The sequence below is a fragment of the Coregonus lavaretus genome, assembly GCF_964263955.1.
Source record: "Coregonus lavaretus genome assembly, chromosome: 12".
In the NCBI taxonomy this organism is placed as follows: Eukaryota; Metazoa; Chordata; class Actinopteri; order Salmoniformes; family Salmonidae; genus Coregonus; species Coregonus lavaretus.
In genome coordinates, this window is record NC_139999.1 from 37556063 (window position 1) to 37570671 (window position 14609).

The 14609-nt window shown below is 41.5% G+C and overlaps 1 protein-coding gene across 1 annotated transcript in view; it reads right to left on the minus strand.

Annotated features, from left to right (window-relative positions):
- The window catches only part of LOC311137953 (synaptotagmin-6-like), a gene marked incomplete at both ends in the record, with an annotated part of 38276 nt that extends 26151 nt beyond the window's left edge, over nt 1-12125 (minus strand). The window contains one exon of the mRNA XM_084172581.1: nt 11960-12125. Coding sequence (XP_084028707.1) covers nt 11960-12125 — 166 coding nt within the window. The remainder of the gene's footprint in view (nt 1-11959) is intronic.
- Between the last annotated feature and the right edge of the window lie 2484 nt (nt 12126-14609).

Here is a 14609-nt window from a genome sequence, read left to right on the forward strand (position 1 = left end):
GGTGAATTTTGCCATGAGGGTTGTATCTTGCCATACACACACTCTCTTTAACTGAGAGGCCCAGTAATACACCTGGAAGTCAGGTAGAGTAAGCCCACCTTCTGAATATGGTCCGCATAAAGGTTTCCATTTCCACAGAAATGAGGAGACCTTCCTGTTCAGTTGTTTGAAAAAAAAACTTTGAGAATAGGAAAGGGCAAACTTTGAAAAAGGTACAGGACTTTGGTAATATGTTCATCTTTACACAATTGACCCGCCCAATAAGAGAAATTGGTAAATCCCGGCATCTAGAAAAGCTACTTTTTAACCTACTTAATTACAATTTTTGGAAGGAAAAATATTTAACTCATATTGTCATTAATTATAGGTCATATTTCATAGAAATCTGGAAACACTTGACAGTTACTTTAATGTATTTGGCCAATTTCACTGTAAAGGTGTATTAGTGTAATGAAACACTGTCTTATTCTGTGTGGCCTATACCCTAAAAAAGGTATTCACCTTATGCTTCACTATGTTCTTCCCAGCTGCGGCTGTTAGTTTCTCACATGTCGAGCCTGAGCCTTAATCTCACATAGATCTGGAGGTGAGACATGATAGCTGCTGTGATGTGACTAATATCTGCGTGAAAGAGTGATGCATTGCACCTAAAGCCAGTCTCACAGAGAGAAGAAGCCTAGTATCTAGCTATTTGGCAGATGAAGGTCGTGGCTCGTGCTGAGCCGTAGTTTCAAGCTGATGTACCTCCCGGAGGGGATCTTGGACGAGAAGGCTTATTTTGATGCAAATCAATGTGTAATTATGCATGTACTCATTTACATGTCCCAGGCTTTCCTATGCAATCCTGATGGCTGATAGAAGAATGTGGAAGAAAATAGTACTATGGGATTCTTAATTGGCAATCTGTGTCAATTGGCCTTCGGCCTTAGTAGGCTGTACAGGGGTTAACAGAAATCTACTTTAAGAAAAGGCAACTTCTGATTGCAATAACCTCAGTGCTTGGTGTTTAATGATAATGGCTGGAATAAGCAGAATAAGGATCCTTTGGATGGCCTCTGTTTAATGTGTCTTGTAGCTCATTGTTAGGCCAGGCACAAGTCACTACACCACCTTAGGCTCAGCGAGATATCTAGTGAATTTACTGCCAGTAACCAAAGTCTAGTTATAGGTGGAACCTAAATAGCAAGTGGAAATAAAGGGCTGGATTCATTAAACAGAGTTGAGCAGCGCCAATGACTGCCATGATTGAATGTAATTATGGATCTCCAGTGCCTTGGTAGCCAGACCTACAGTGACACAACACACCTCATTAAGAAAGTCCTGGTTTCCCACAGCCTCACTGCTTAAGGGGTTCAGCCACTGCAATAAAGGTTAAACCCCCATCCATTCTCCCATGCAGCTAAGTGGACTATAAGAAAGTTAATATAACAAAAAGAGGGAGTGGGATGGAAAGGAGATGGCTCACTCAGGCTCAGCACACAGATTACAGACAAAGCATGTCCACAGAATACTGATCGATCGGATGAGAGGATGAAGTGTCTTTGAATTGGCACCCAGAGATCCCACATCGTTGCTGTGATCTTTGTTGCTGAGCAGGGCTGTCTGTGTTATAAACCAAATCTTTCCTGCAGAGATGGAAGGTGGTGCAGAGATACAGTACAGTATTTGGAGGGCATCAACTACCACAGGGGAAGATTATGGAGCGATTTCAGTGCCAACAGAAATTGTATTTGAATACCATAATTTTGAATTTGTATTAGGACATTGAATCTGAATTTCATATTTTGGAATTTGTAATGCACAAATTGAATCATTGAATTCATAAATTGACCTTGTATTTCATGATCTGAAACTGAATTGAATGAATATTGCATTCAGCTTTAAAACCACTAACCTTGTGTTGTCCTGGCCCACCAGAGGTAGGTTCCCTGGCGCTCACTGTAGGAACGGATTGCCTGTAAAATCCATATATTCAATAATTAAATAAAGTACTTTCAACTTGTTCATTGAAAATAATATCCCCCTTTTCATGAAGTAGATTTTCTTGAATGTCAGTCATTCTATTGCACTCTATTCTAACCAAACCTACATTACCAGTGCCTTCAGAAAGTATTCACACCCCTTGACTTTTTCCATATTATGTTTTGTTACAGCCTGAATTTAAAATTGATTAAATTGAGATGTTGTGTCAATGGCCTACACACAATACCCCATAATGTCAAAGTGGAATTACGTTTATAGAAGTTTTTACAAATTCACTAAAAATGAAAATCTGAAATATCTTGAGTCAGTAAATATTGAACCCCTTTGTTACGGCAAGCATAAATAGGTTTGGGAGTAAAAATGAGCTTACAAAGTCACATAATAAGTTGTATGGACTAATGCAATAATAGTGTTTAACATGATTTTTGAATGACTACCTCATCTCTGTACCCCACACATACAATTATCTGTAAAGTTCCTCAGTTGAGCAGTGAATTTCAAACACAGATTCAACCACAAAGAACAGACACTGAATATTATTTTCAGCATGGTGAAATTATTAATTACACTTTGGATGATGTATCAATAGACCCAGTCACTGCAAAGATACAGGCGTCCTTCCTAACTCAGTTGCCGGAGAGGAGACCGCTCAGGGATTTCACTATGAGGACAATGGTGACTTTAAAACAGTTATAGTTTATTGGCTGTGATAGGAGAAAACTGTGGACGGATCAACAACATTCTAGTGTGAAAAGAAGGAAACCTATACAGAATACAAATATTCCAAAACATGCATCCTGTTTGCAACAAGGCATAAAAGTAATACTGCAAAGATTTTGGCAAAGCAATTAACTTTTTGTCCTGAATACAAAGTGTTATGTTTGGGGCCACTCTCCATATTTTCAAGCATAGTGGTGGCTGCATCATGTTATGGGTATGCTTGTAATCGTTAAGGACTGGGGAGTTTTTCCAAGATAAAAAAGGAACAGAATGGAGCTAAGCACAGACAAAATCTTAGAGGAAAACCTGGTTCAGTCTGCTTTCCACCAGACACTGGGAGATTAATTCAACTTTCAGCAGGACAATAACCTAAAACTCAAGGCCAAATCTACACTGGAGTTACTTACCAAGAAGACAGTGAATGTTCCAGTTTTTACTTAAATCTACTTGAAAATCTATGGCAAGACCTGAAAATGGTTGTCTAGCAATAATCAACAACCAATTTGACAGAACTTGAAGAATTCTGAACAGAATAATGGGCAAATATTGCACAATCCAGATGTGGAATGCTCTTACAGACTTACCTAGAAAGACTCACAGCTGTAATCGCTGCCAAAGGTGCTTCTACAAAGTATTGATTCAGGGGTGTGGATACTTATGTAAATTAGATATTTCTGTATTTCATTTTCACAAAATCTGCGAAAAATATTTTCAACATGTTTTCACTGTGTCATTATGGGTTATTGTGTGTAGGTGAGAAAAAATATTGATTTAATCAATTTTGAATTCCAGCTGTAACACAGCAAAATGTTGAATAAGTCAAGGGGTATGAATACTTCCTGAAGGCACTGTATATCAGAAGGTGTCACTATGCATTAGCTAGTTAAAAAAGACTGACGCCATAATGGCTGCCTATCTCTGTAATTGTGAAAGTTATGGTGCCGCTAGAATCCATCAATTATCTTGTTCTGCATTACCCATCCATCTCTTATGGCTGGACAAATGTGTTCATATAGTCTGTGTAGACTGCTCTGTGACGGAATTTGTAGTTTTTTTTTAAAACTTAAGACAGCAGTTGAAATCAAATAATATGCCAACATTACTGGACTAACAAACTGGCTGACTAACCTTTTCAGGAACTTCAGTATCCCTTGGTACCCTTGGGTAGCAGCAGCAGATTGTTTAATGTTCTTTATCCTGTGCCAAACACATTTATTCTGTGAGTCTAAATTATTAAAGTTAGCTGCCGGCCGCATGACTGCATCAACCTAGCTAGCTTATGTTAGCTATCTAGCTAGGCTACTAAAGCTAATATTAGTAGTTTTGTTAGCTAGCTATAGATTGGATAATTCTAGCTAGTTTTAGAGGACGACTAATGTGCTTTTAGTAACTGCTTTAATTGACATACCTTGTTTTCCATTACATTTATGTTCGCTCTCTCACGAGGCAGGCAACCAGGCAGGCTGGAGAGGAGCGTGAGCGAACAAAACCTAAGTGCAAAGTCGAACAACGAGGTGCTTCTGCAGCCCAAAACGTTGTTGAAAGGCAGGGTTGATGAGGCTCTGTAGGCTGTAGCTAGGATACCACTGTGACTGACAAATGAATCCACCTGTCATACTGAGTATGGGGGTTACTGCATGAAATCCCAGGTACAGGGTTGTATTCACTAGACAAAACAGAGGCAAACGGGCTGATATTGGGGGAGGTATGTCAACTTATCCAATAAGAAACGCCTGCTTTCTTTTCCGTTGCAAAACGTTTTTTTTTTTTTTTTTTTTTACATTTTTCTATGACGTGAACTAATGAATATGTCTGGTTAACGCGTTTGGTGCTGCTGCTTTGAAAGTGGTGTGGCAAAAGTACTAGGGCAAATGCTGTCTCCCCACACTTCTTCCGGCGGCTCTGCCTTGCTGGCAGTATCAGGATGTTGTCTCTGGTTTTGAATCTGAATGCATCTGAGAAGTTGAATATATGAAACTTTGATCAACTTGAAATGATAAACTTGATACACAGATAATGCAATGTCTACCATATTCAAACTGAACATATAAATATTCAATTTAAATATTCAATTAAATTGAAATTGCATTTTAAAATGAACGCAATATTCATTCAATTCAGTTTGAAATCATGAAATACAAGTTCAATTAATGAATTCAGTGATAAAACTTGTGCATTACAAATACGACATTCAAATTCGATATCCTAATACAAATTCAAAATTATGGAATTCAAATACAATGTTTGTTGGCACCATGGGCGGTGTGTTCAATAGGGCGATATGGGCGACGCACTGCCAAACGGGAAAAGGAAGGGATTTTTTTTCTAATCAATTATATCATGGCAACAGTAGTTCAGTGTTCACGTCTGATCTGCCAGCCACTAAATGTCCAATCAGGCTAAAGTCGTGCTTCAAATGTCCCCGCCCGTTTTGGGGCGATTTCAGTCAGGTTGAAAATCGCCCAGAAGTCTCTCATAGCCTCTAATGTAAAATAATTTTTTTTCAAATTTCTGAGCTTTCAATACATTCTCTATGGGTGTCTGAGGGCTTGCACTTACGCGCTTTCGTCATACGTAACGTAACGTAACCATGAACGGCAGACAGCAACGCTTGGACAGCGACTGGTGTAACCGACATGCACCATCTTTCAGAAAAGATTAAGAAAAATGAGCTGTCAAAGACCCACATTGATAGCTGTTTGAGATTGTCTGCTTTGGTGAGAGTGAATATTGCCACTCAACTGGATGAGGGATACAGGCTAGCTGTCCGCCGCCACAACGATGAGGTTAGCAACAGCAGAGTCGTGAACACTGTCTACGAGAATCGAGACGACCTCATAGAATGTTTTGAAGCCATCCGGACGGGTTCATTGGGTTCATTTGACCAGCCCACCGTACCAGAAGCTACAGAATAAGGACATCGATGCTGTCTTTATCAAACGTGCCCTCGACAGCTTCGCAAGCAGTGTGCAGGCCATAAGGTAAGATAAAGATTAAACAATATCATTCGATCTTTCTCAAAGCAGAGCTTTATTTGAAAATGTATGCATGAAAGGAGACTGCATTTGTGTTTGAAATTACATTATTGTCATTATATATGGCCAGTGGTGTAATCTATCTTATTTTATATACTATGTGTACTGTACAGTGGTGCTCATAAGTGTATGAACACATTCTAAAGCTGACTAAAAAGAGGAATAAAAAAATCAAAAAATCTGTTCATGTTCATTTTTACAAATCTATACAATTGGCCAGAATATGGTTGTTCATATTTACAAATCTATACAATTGGCCAGAATATGGTTGTTCATTTTTACAAAGCCATACATATTGTTTATGCAGTGTTGAGGAATGTGAAAGAACACCCTTGATTATTTTTACTGTGATAACTTATTTTGCTTTTGTAAGCCAACACTTTTGAGATCAGTCAATAAATGCTTCTGGTATTGACTTATATGCTGCCCCTGTCTTCATGTTGTTGCTGGACATATCTTTTTAAAAATGTGTGTAGGTCACCTAAATCATCAGAAAAATTGCCCCTCCTGAGAATTTTTTCAGGAGCCGCCACTGGTTGGCACTAAAATCGCTCCATAGAAGATTATTTTCATTTCTCCAACCATGACTCCTCAGTTTCCACTATTCTTTATTTCTACTGTCTTTAATTTTATTCTATTAGTCAGTGGGTTGGACTATCACCCATCCCCTTCCGTTTCCTCTCCAGTAATATAACCACAGCCACACATGCCTCCCTTCGGGATCAGAATACACACATCATTGAGGGTCATCTTGGGAGAGACTATGGGAAGTTACCTCATGTCACATTTATACTCAATAATATACGTAATGGAAACGTATTGAGTGTGAGATTGTGTTGACCCGAGGTTCAAGGCTCCTATTGATCGTGTTAATGTATCTGTGATTCACGGCCATGGTCGCTGCTGAGCTGGCTCTGGGAAATGTGTCTAGTAGAGGCCTCGGGGTCGTATTCATTAGGTACAAAACAGAATAAAACTGAAAGAGGGAGAACTATCTGAAGTTGTCCAATAATAAGAAACTCTTGTTTTGTTTTCGTTTTCCGTTGTTGTTATCTTTTGCTACAGTGTGCATTAATGAATATGACCATGATGTAGTATACATGTGTCAGCTTCTAGTAGAATATCCAGGCTTCATTAGAATGTATGCTTTGGTTATCAAGTCATCCCCACCCTCAAAGCAATACGGCCCTTATTGGCCAGTAGCACATGGTCATAGATAGGAAATAAGACAGTTGATAGGAATATGTCCAGTCGAAATCCAGTAAGTACTGTGTGGAAGGGTATCTCCATTGTCGAGCATTGCAGTTGATGAAAACACTATGGGAAATATTTTCTCTCTCTTATTGAGCTGGCAGGCTTTTGAGAGGCAATAAAAGTGTCAGAATCCCCATCTCCTCCACAGGCTTGTCAATGTCTATGAGCCTTGTTAACCTCCATCTGCTGCAGCTTAGCAGAAGAGAAATTTAACACAATCAAGGATGAAATGTCAGAGATGCATTTGCCAGGCAGCCCTAGGCCGAACATTTTATTTCTGGAATCAGTCAATTTGGTTGTACCTCCTCCACCCTGCCCCACACACCCCTTCCTCTCATCTTCTGTCCCCTCCCTATTTTTTCCTCCCTCTCTCGCTCCATCCCTCCCTCGCCTTCCACCAGAAAGGCTTATTATTCAATTTACCTCTTAGACTGAACGGCTGGTCTCAGGATTTTCTTCAATTGTCCTTTTGCTTTCTTCCCCAAGATAACCTCAGGTCTTAAGTGGTGTTTACATTTTTTATTTTTTTTATAAAATAGAAATATTTTCCTGGAAATTTGGAGCAAGGTAAAAAAAAATATACGGTCATCAGGGGCTAAGATGCTGTTGTCTCATTCTCATTACAGATCTGTCTGTGAGACGTAATGCTCTCACAATACACAGAACTCCCTGGCCAGTGTGGGTATCTGAGCATAGGCCTATCTGATATCTGATATACTCATATGACAGTCATCATCTTGATGCTAAAGTAAGAATTACACATCCCCATCCCTTCCTCTCAGCATTACACATCCACATCCCTTCCCCTGTTAGCATTACACATCCCCATCCCTTCCTCTCAGCATTACACATCCACATCCCTTCCCCTGTTAGCATTACACATCCACATCCCTTCCTCTCAGCATTACACATCCACATCCCTTCCTCTCAGCATTACACATCCACATCCCTTCCCCTGTTAGCATTACACATCCACATCCCTTCCCCTGTTAGCATTACACATCCACATCCCTTCCTCTCAGCATTACACATCCACATCCCTTCCCCTGTTAGCATTACACATCCACATCCCTTCCTCTCAGCATTACACATCCACATCCCTTCCTCTCAGCATTACACATCCACATCCCTTCCCCTGTTAGCATTACACATCCACATCCCTTCCCCTGTTAGCATTACACATCCACATCCCTTCCTCTCAGCATTACACATCCACATCCCTTCCCCTGTTAGCATTACACATCCACATCCCTTCCTCTCAGCATTACACATCCACATCCCTTCCCCTGTTAGCATTACACATCCACATCCCTTCCTCTCAGCATTACACATCCACATCCCTTCCCGTTAGCATTACACATCCACATCCCTTCCTCTAAGCATTACATTTGACATTTTAGTCATTTAGCAGATGCTCTTATCCAGAGGGACTTACATTTAGTGCATTCATCTTAAGATAGCTAGGTGGGACAACCACATATCACAGGCATAGTAAGTACACTTTTCCTCAATAAAGTCATTACACATCCCCATCCCTTCCCCTGTAAGCATTCAGCATTTGCCTTCATCATCACATTCACAACACAAGATATGATATCAAAGCCTAGCATTTTGGGTAGCAAAACAACAAACCACCTGGCTGCCAGCACATTTCTCCCAGTGCTCAGCTATAATTCAGCATCAACAGTAAAGCATTATACTGGCACTCCACACAATCCTTTAGTCTACAGGCTTTTTAAAAATCACATACTGTGCGTGGGCATCCACGTAGGCTTTTATGTCACCTCAACCAAAGTCCCTCTAAAATCCATACCTGGAATACAAAAGTAGCTAACCATCGGCTTAGGGAGCCCAACCAGGTGTGAGCCATACAATCCATGCTATTGACATGGCTGGCAAGAAGAGCCTCAGTCAGCTGAATTATTTACGTGGCTCAATAGGCATGCTGCCTAACTTCGCTGTAATAATCCCCCATGGGTTACGGAGACTAGACTACTCCACAACACTCTCCCACGACCTGTACATACTGTATTAATGCTATTTTCTCTGCTATCATACTCTCAGCCCAGCTGCTTTATTTATTCATGGTCACATATTGCAGCAGCAGCGGTGGTGGTGGTGGGGAGCACACTGCACAGCTCTGCAGCTACTCCTCTAGATGTCAAACATAACTGCTGTTTCCAGATGCATTTTACAACCAAAATGGGAAAACTAAAGAAAATAGGTGTCGGTGGCGCTGCAGAGGTGTTCTGATAAGAGGACTGCTGTTTACTTTGTAGGATTTGTATAAAGTTTCTTCTCGTCATCCATAACAGTTTTCATATAAACCCAGGCCTCTTTTCTCCTCCTCCATTGCCCTCGGTCTCCACTCTTGGTTATCCCTCCTCAGAGACAGGAAGTGATTGATCTAATGCTCCTAACGCTGGATAACACCATGACCTAATTTCACTGCAATAACAGCTAATGCAATAGAACAAAATACAGATCCCCATAAGATACCGGAAAGCATATTACCATTAATGAATTATTAAATTATTGAACAATCTGAATTATTGAGAAGAAGTGCTTTAGTGGGAATTGGATTTGATCTGCACCAAGATGTATAAAATCTATTCATCCAAACTGGCACTATATCGAACACTTTTAAAACAAGGACAGAGAGAGACATAGACAGAAACAGAGAGCGAGAGAAAGAGAGAGAGCGAGAGAGCGAGAGAGAGAGAGAGCGCTCTGTTAAGAACAGCCTGGGTTATCATGGTGACCTTTGGGTGAGAGGAGACAGACAACTCCATGATAGAATTTATGTAAACCTCACTGCTTCTGCTAATGCAACATGCATGTGGCGCACAGCAGCAATAGAAAATGAACAAGCATGTGCTCCCGAGTGGCGCAGTGGTCTAAGGCACTGCATCGCAGTGCTAGATGTGTCACTACAGACCCTGGTTTGATTCCAGGCTGTATCCCAATCCAGCTGTGATTGGGAGTCCCATAGGACGGCGCACAATTGGTCTGGGGTAGGCCTTCATTGTAAATAAGAATTTGTTCTTAACTGACTTGCCTAGTTAAAAAATAAATAAATGGACAACAGCCATCTTTCTTTTAGATGTGACATTGAACAGAGCTAGTCTGCTTCATAGCACTACTTGTACTACACTTACCTATACTAATACAACCTACAACAAAACACATGGTCAAATAAAATTGCTGAATAGTTTTTGGTAACCTACTACTACCAAGTACACTCTCCTCGCAGATGCTAACAGAGTGTGCATGTGTGTGTGTGCGTGTGCTTGGGAAAAGCAGAACAAACCCAAGCTGCCAGTTTACTCATCCACATCCAACTCTGACATCCCCAACTGCCACTCCAAATCTGTGACCTTTGGTTTTTGGCAGCCGGTGTACAGCGCTCTGCGGGGGCATTTGGGGACGCAGCAGCAGTCTTCTATTCATGTGGTATTAGTACCTGTGGACTGGTGCACCCTGGTCTCTTCCTGGCCGAGCTGTGGGCGCTCACTCTCACAGACACAGCACAGCTCTTTAATTGGAGAACTATCAGCATGAGCCAATGCCACTTCAGTTACCTGCCCATAAACCCCATGGTTAAGACAGAGCAGTGCTGTGGAGCCCACAGCTGACAGAGAGAGTAAAGAGAGTGAGAATGTATGTGTGTTTGTGGCATAATTTGGAACTGGAACTGGACACCAATGTGAAGTAATAGTGTGTAATATTGTGTAAAGGGAAAAGCAAGGCAAGGCAACCCCCATGATGACTAATGGGATAATGCTAGTCAGTCAGTTTCCCTTTTGCTGGCACGTCATAAAAGGCTTCCTAGAGTTAAATAGTGTCGTAGGGAGAAAGTGCCCCTAAGCTTAGTTCAGGGAAACATCCTCTTTTATGATACAAGGATACAGGATACAATTATGGCACAGAGAGGATTTCCAGATGACCTCCCCCGCATGTCTGAGAAACACACACACACACACACACACACACAAGTGGAAGGAAAATTTGATAGAGAAAAACAGATTTGGTTTGGAATCTTTGTCTGACAAGAGTGATTCCTGCTTGTTTACTAGTAACATGTAGTGGCATTCGGTGACCCTATGGTTTGGTGCTGGACGCCGTTGGCACTGAGTGGTTTGTCTGATTTCGCCAGTGACTAAACTCGCTGTGACAATCAGATTCTGAGTCTTGCTGTATGGCATGCTCTCATCAACATGGCTCCGTCTTAACTTGTAAATCAGAAGAGACTTCAGCATTGCAAACCAGCAGAGAGATTTCTCCGGCTATTCTATCATATCTGATTCTGAGATGCCCACTTTTCCTTTCAGACTAGAGGAATGGGTTACAGGGGTTGCTGTCATCAAAAGTTAATCTGCCATCAAGGAATTTTAACAGTATGACAAGGGAGTGCTATTGAGATTGAGCCCATAGTAAACTCATCAGCTAAAATTCAATTTAATCTCATCCATTTCCCTGGGGGAATACATTATCTGTCAATCCACATAAATTCTGCCACCAACCTAAGATATTTTTTTTTCTCTATTCATTCCAGGATCATAGACTATCTTTCAAGGAACATATCTTTTCGATTTCAAGGAACATATCTTTTCGATTTCAACAACTGTGCATTTTCTTTAAATAAATCACCCTAGCAACTGACAGATTCAACTTTTCTTTCCTGCCATATTGCAGATAAGTAATTAAGTCTAACAAAGTACCTTAGCTCAATTAGCCAACTAAGCCAACCTCTGAGTATCCCCCAGGTGAATATCCTGTCTGACAGGAATTATAAATTACCTGCACTGGACCACTAACCAAAACATAGCAGTTAGTGTGTTCAACACATCATGTGAGTCACAACACACAAACATAGCAGTTACCATGTTTAACACAGTCACTCACAACACAACACAAACAGTCGTGGCCGGAGGGAGGGAGGCTGTTTGTTGGGCTGTTGAGCATACCTGACCCTGCAGAGTTTGGGCTCTGGTTGGTGGCCAGCAGTGTGATGAAGTCCTGGCAGGTATTGGGCTGCAACAGTGGGCTGTCATCCAGACAGAGGTCAATGATGAGGGCCACTGCCTTCTCACAGTACATGTCATGGTCCTCTCTCTCCTCCGCAGAACTCATTCTCCTCTGTGAGCCTGAGTCCCACACAGTCTTTAGCTCTCATCCAGGACTTGAGAAGTAAAGTGGGGGAAAAGCTAAGGCAGAAGAGGGATGGTGATGGTGCTGCATAAAAAATAGATGCAACTTGCCGCTCTCCTCTTGTTCTTGCTCTCTCTCTCTCTCTCTCTCTGTCTCTCAGGCTCCTGGATGTACAGCCAGTCAGTGTCAGTATGTGTGTCTTTGTGTGAGTCTGTGTGTGCGTAAAAGAGAGTGTGTGGGAGGGGGCTCAATGAAGCAGTGGGACCCCCCAGGTATTCCTGGAGCAGGAGTGTTGCATCATACCATATGCATGATGAGAGAGGGAGAGAGAGAGAGAGGGCTGACCCTCACATGTGCTCACTCTCTCTCTCTCATAGCATGTGGTAGGATACAGTATGAATATAAAGGAGCGATCTCTCTAGCTCTTCTCCTCTTTTTGTCTCTAGAGGTCTTTCCACAGACTGTGCGTGTATTTATCTTATGCTCATGGGTACATAAATGTGTAGTATGTAGAATACTGTACATGTTACTGTAAGTAGGGATGGGATTTACTGCATTTCATCAATTGAACTCAAATACTGTTCCCACTTTACATGTCTGCACTTTGTTGCATTTTTAACCATTCAGGTGTGACATGCATGCAAATGAGTTCTCAGTTATTCCAAATAAGGTGTTAATGGTAATAAGGTGAAAGTATTTAAGTGTGAGAAAAAATGCATATGAATTGTGGTACAATTGTGGTCTTTATCACATTCAGTTAAGAACAAATAAAAAAATTAATGAAGTTGGTGCTGCTATATTAGCTGACCCATTTACTTCAAAAACTGATAATGATATCAAATACAGCTGCAAACCCACTCATACTGCACCCTGCTATTGACATGATACAATGTGAAAGCAAAGAGAGAGAGAGAGAAAGAGTAAGAGAGTGTCTAGAAGGAGAGATACAGAGAGAAAGATGAGATGCTCCAGTCACAGAGGTCAGATTTACAGTATTCCATAATCTGAGCCAGGATTACGAAAATCGGAGACCAGATTAGGAATATATAGATTTATCGGCAACTACCGCAAAGATGATCGCCAGCACTCAGCAAAACATGCCATCTGACATGGTAAAGTCACTTTACATGCATGTGCTTTCATTCTTCTATTCAATAGTATTGTTAATGAAATACGGTACATAGGAAGCATACATTGTTCTGCACTGAAAAGTCATACAGGGAAACTGATTTCTTCAGAAGAAGTTATAGAAGTCTGTTATGAGTGTCATGCCTTATGTTTCTCGGGTTAAAGTCACATTTCCGCTGAAATCTGTCTCCAAAAGGTATGTACGCTATCCATGTACATACAGTGAGGGAAACAAGTATTTGATCCCCTGCTGATTTTGTACGTTTGCCCACTGACAAAGACATGATCAGTCTATCATTTTAATGGTAGGTTTATTTGAACAGTGAGAGTCAGAATAACAACAAAAAAATCCAGAAAAACGCATGTCAAAAATGTTATGAATTGATTTGCATTTTAATGAGGGAAATAAGTATTTGACCCCTCTGCAAAACATGACTTAGTACTTGGTGGCAAAACCCTTGTTGGTAATCACAGAGGTCAGACGTTTCTTGTAGTTGGCCACCAGGTTTGCACACATCTCAGGAGGGATTTTGTCCCACTCCTCTTTGCAGATCTTCTCCAAGTCATTAAGGTTTCGAGGCTGACGTTTGGCAACTCGAACCTTCAGCTCCCTCCACAGATTTTCTATGGGATTAAGGTTAGGAGACTGGCTAGGCCACTCCAGGACCTTAATGTGCTTCTTCTTGAGCCACTCCTTTGTTGCCTTGGCCGTGTGTTTTGGGTCATTGTCATGCTGGAATACCCATCCATGACCCATTTTCAATGCCCTGGCTGAGGGAAGGAGATTCTCACCCAAGATTTGACGGTACATGGCGCCATCCTTCGTCCCTTTGATGCGGTGAAGTTGTCCTGTCCCCTTAGCAGAAAAACACCCCCAAAGCATAATGTTTCCACCTCCATGTTTGACGGTGGGGATGGTGTTCTTGGGGTCATAGGCAGCATTCCTCCTCCTCCAAACACGGCGGGTTGAGTTGATGCCAAAGAGCTCGATTTTGGTCTCATCTGACCACAACACTTTCACTCAGTTCTCCTCTGAATCATTCAGATGTTCATTGGCAAACTTCAGACGACCCTGTATATGTGCTTTCTTGAGCAGGGGGACCTTGCGGGCGCTGCAGGATTTCAGTCCTTCACGGCGTAGTGTGTTACCAATTGTTTTCTTGGTGACTATGGTCCCAGCTGCCTTGAGATCATTTACAAGATCCTCCCGTGTAGTTCTGGGCTGATTCCTCACTGTTCTCATGATCATTGTAACTCCACGAGGTGAGATCTTGCATGGAGCCCCAGGCCGAGGGAGATTGACAGTTGTTTTGTGTTTCTTCCATTTGCGAATAATCG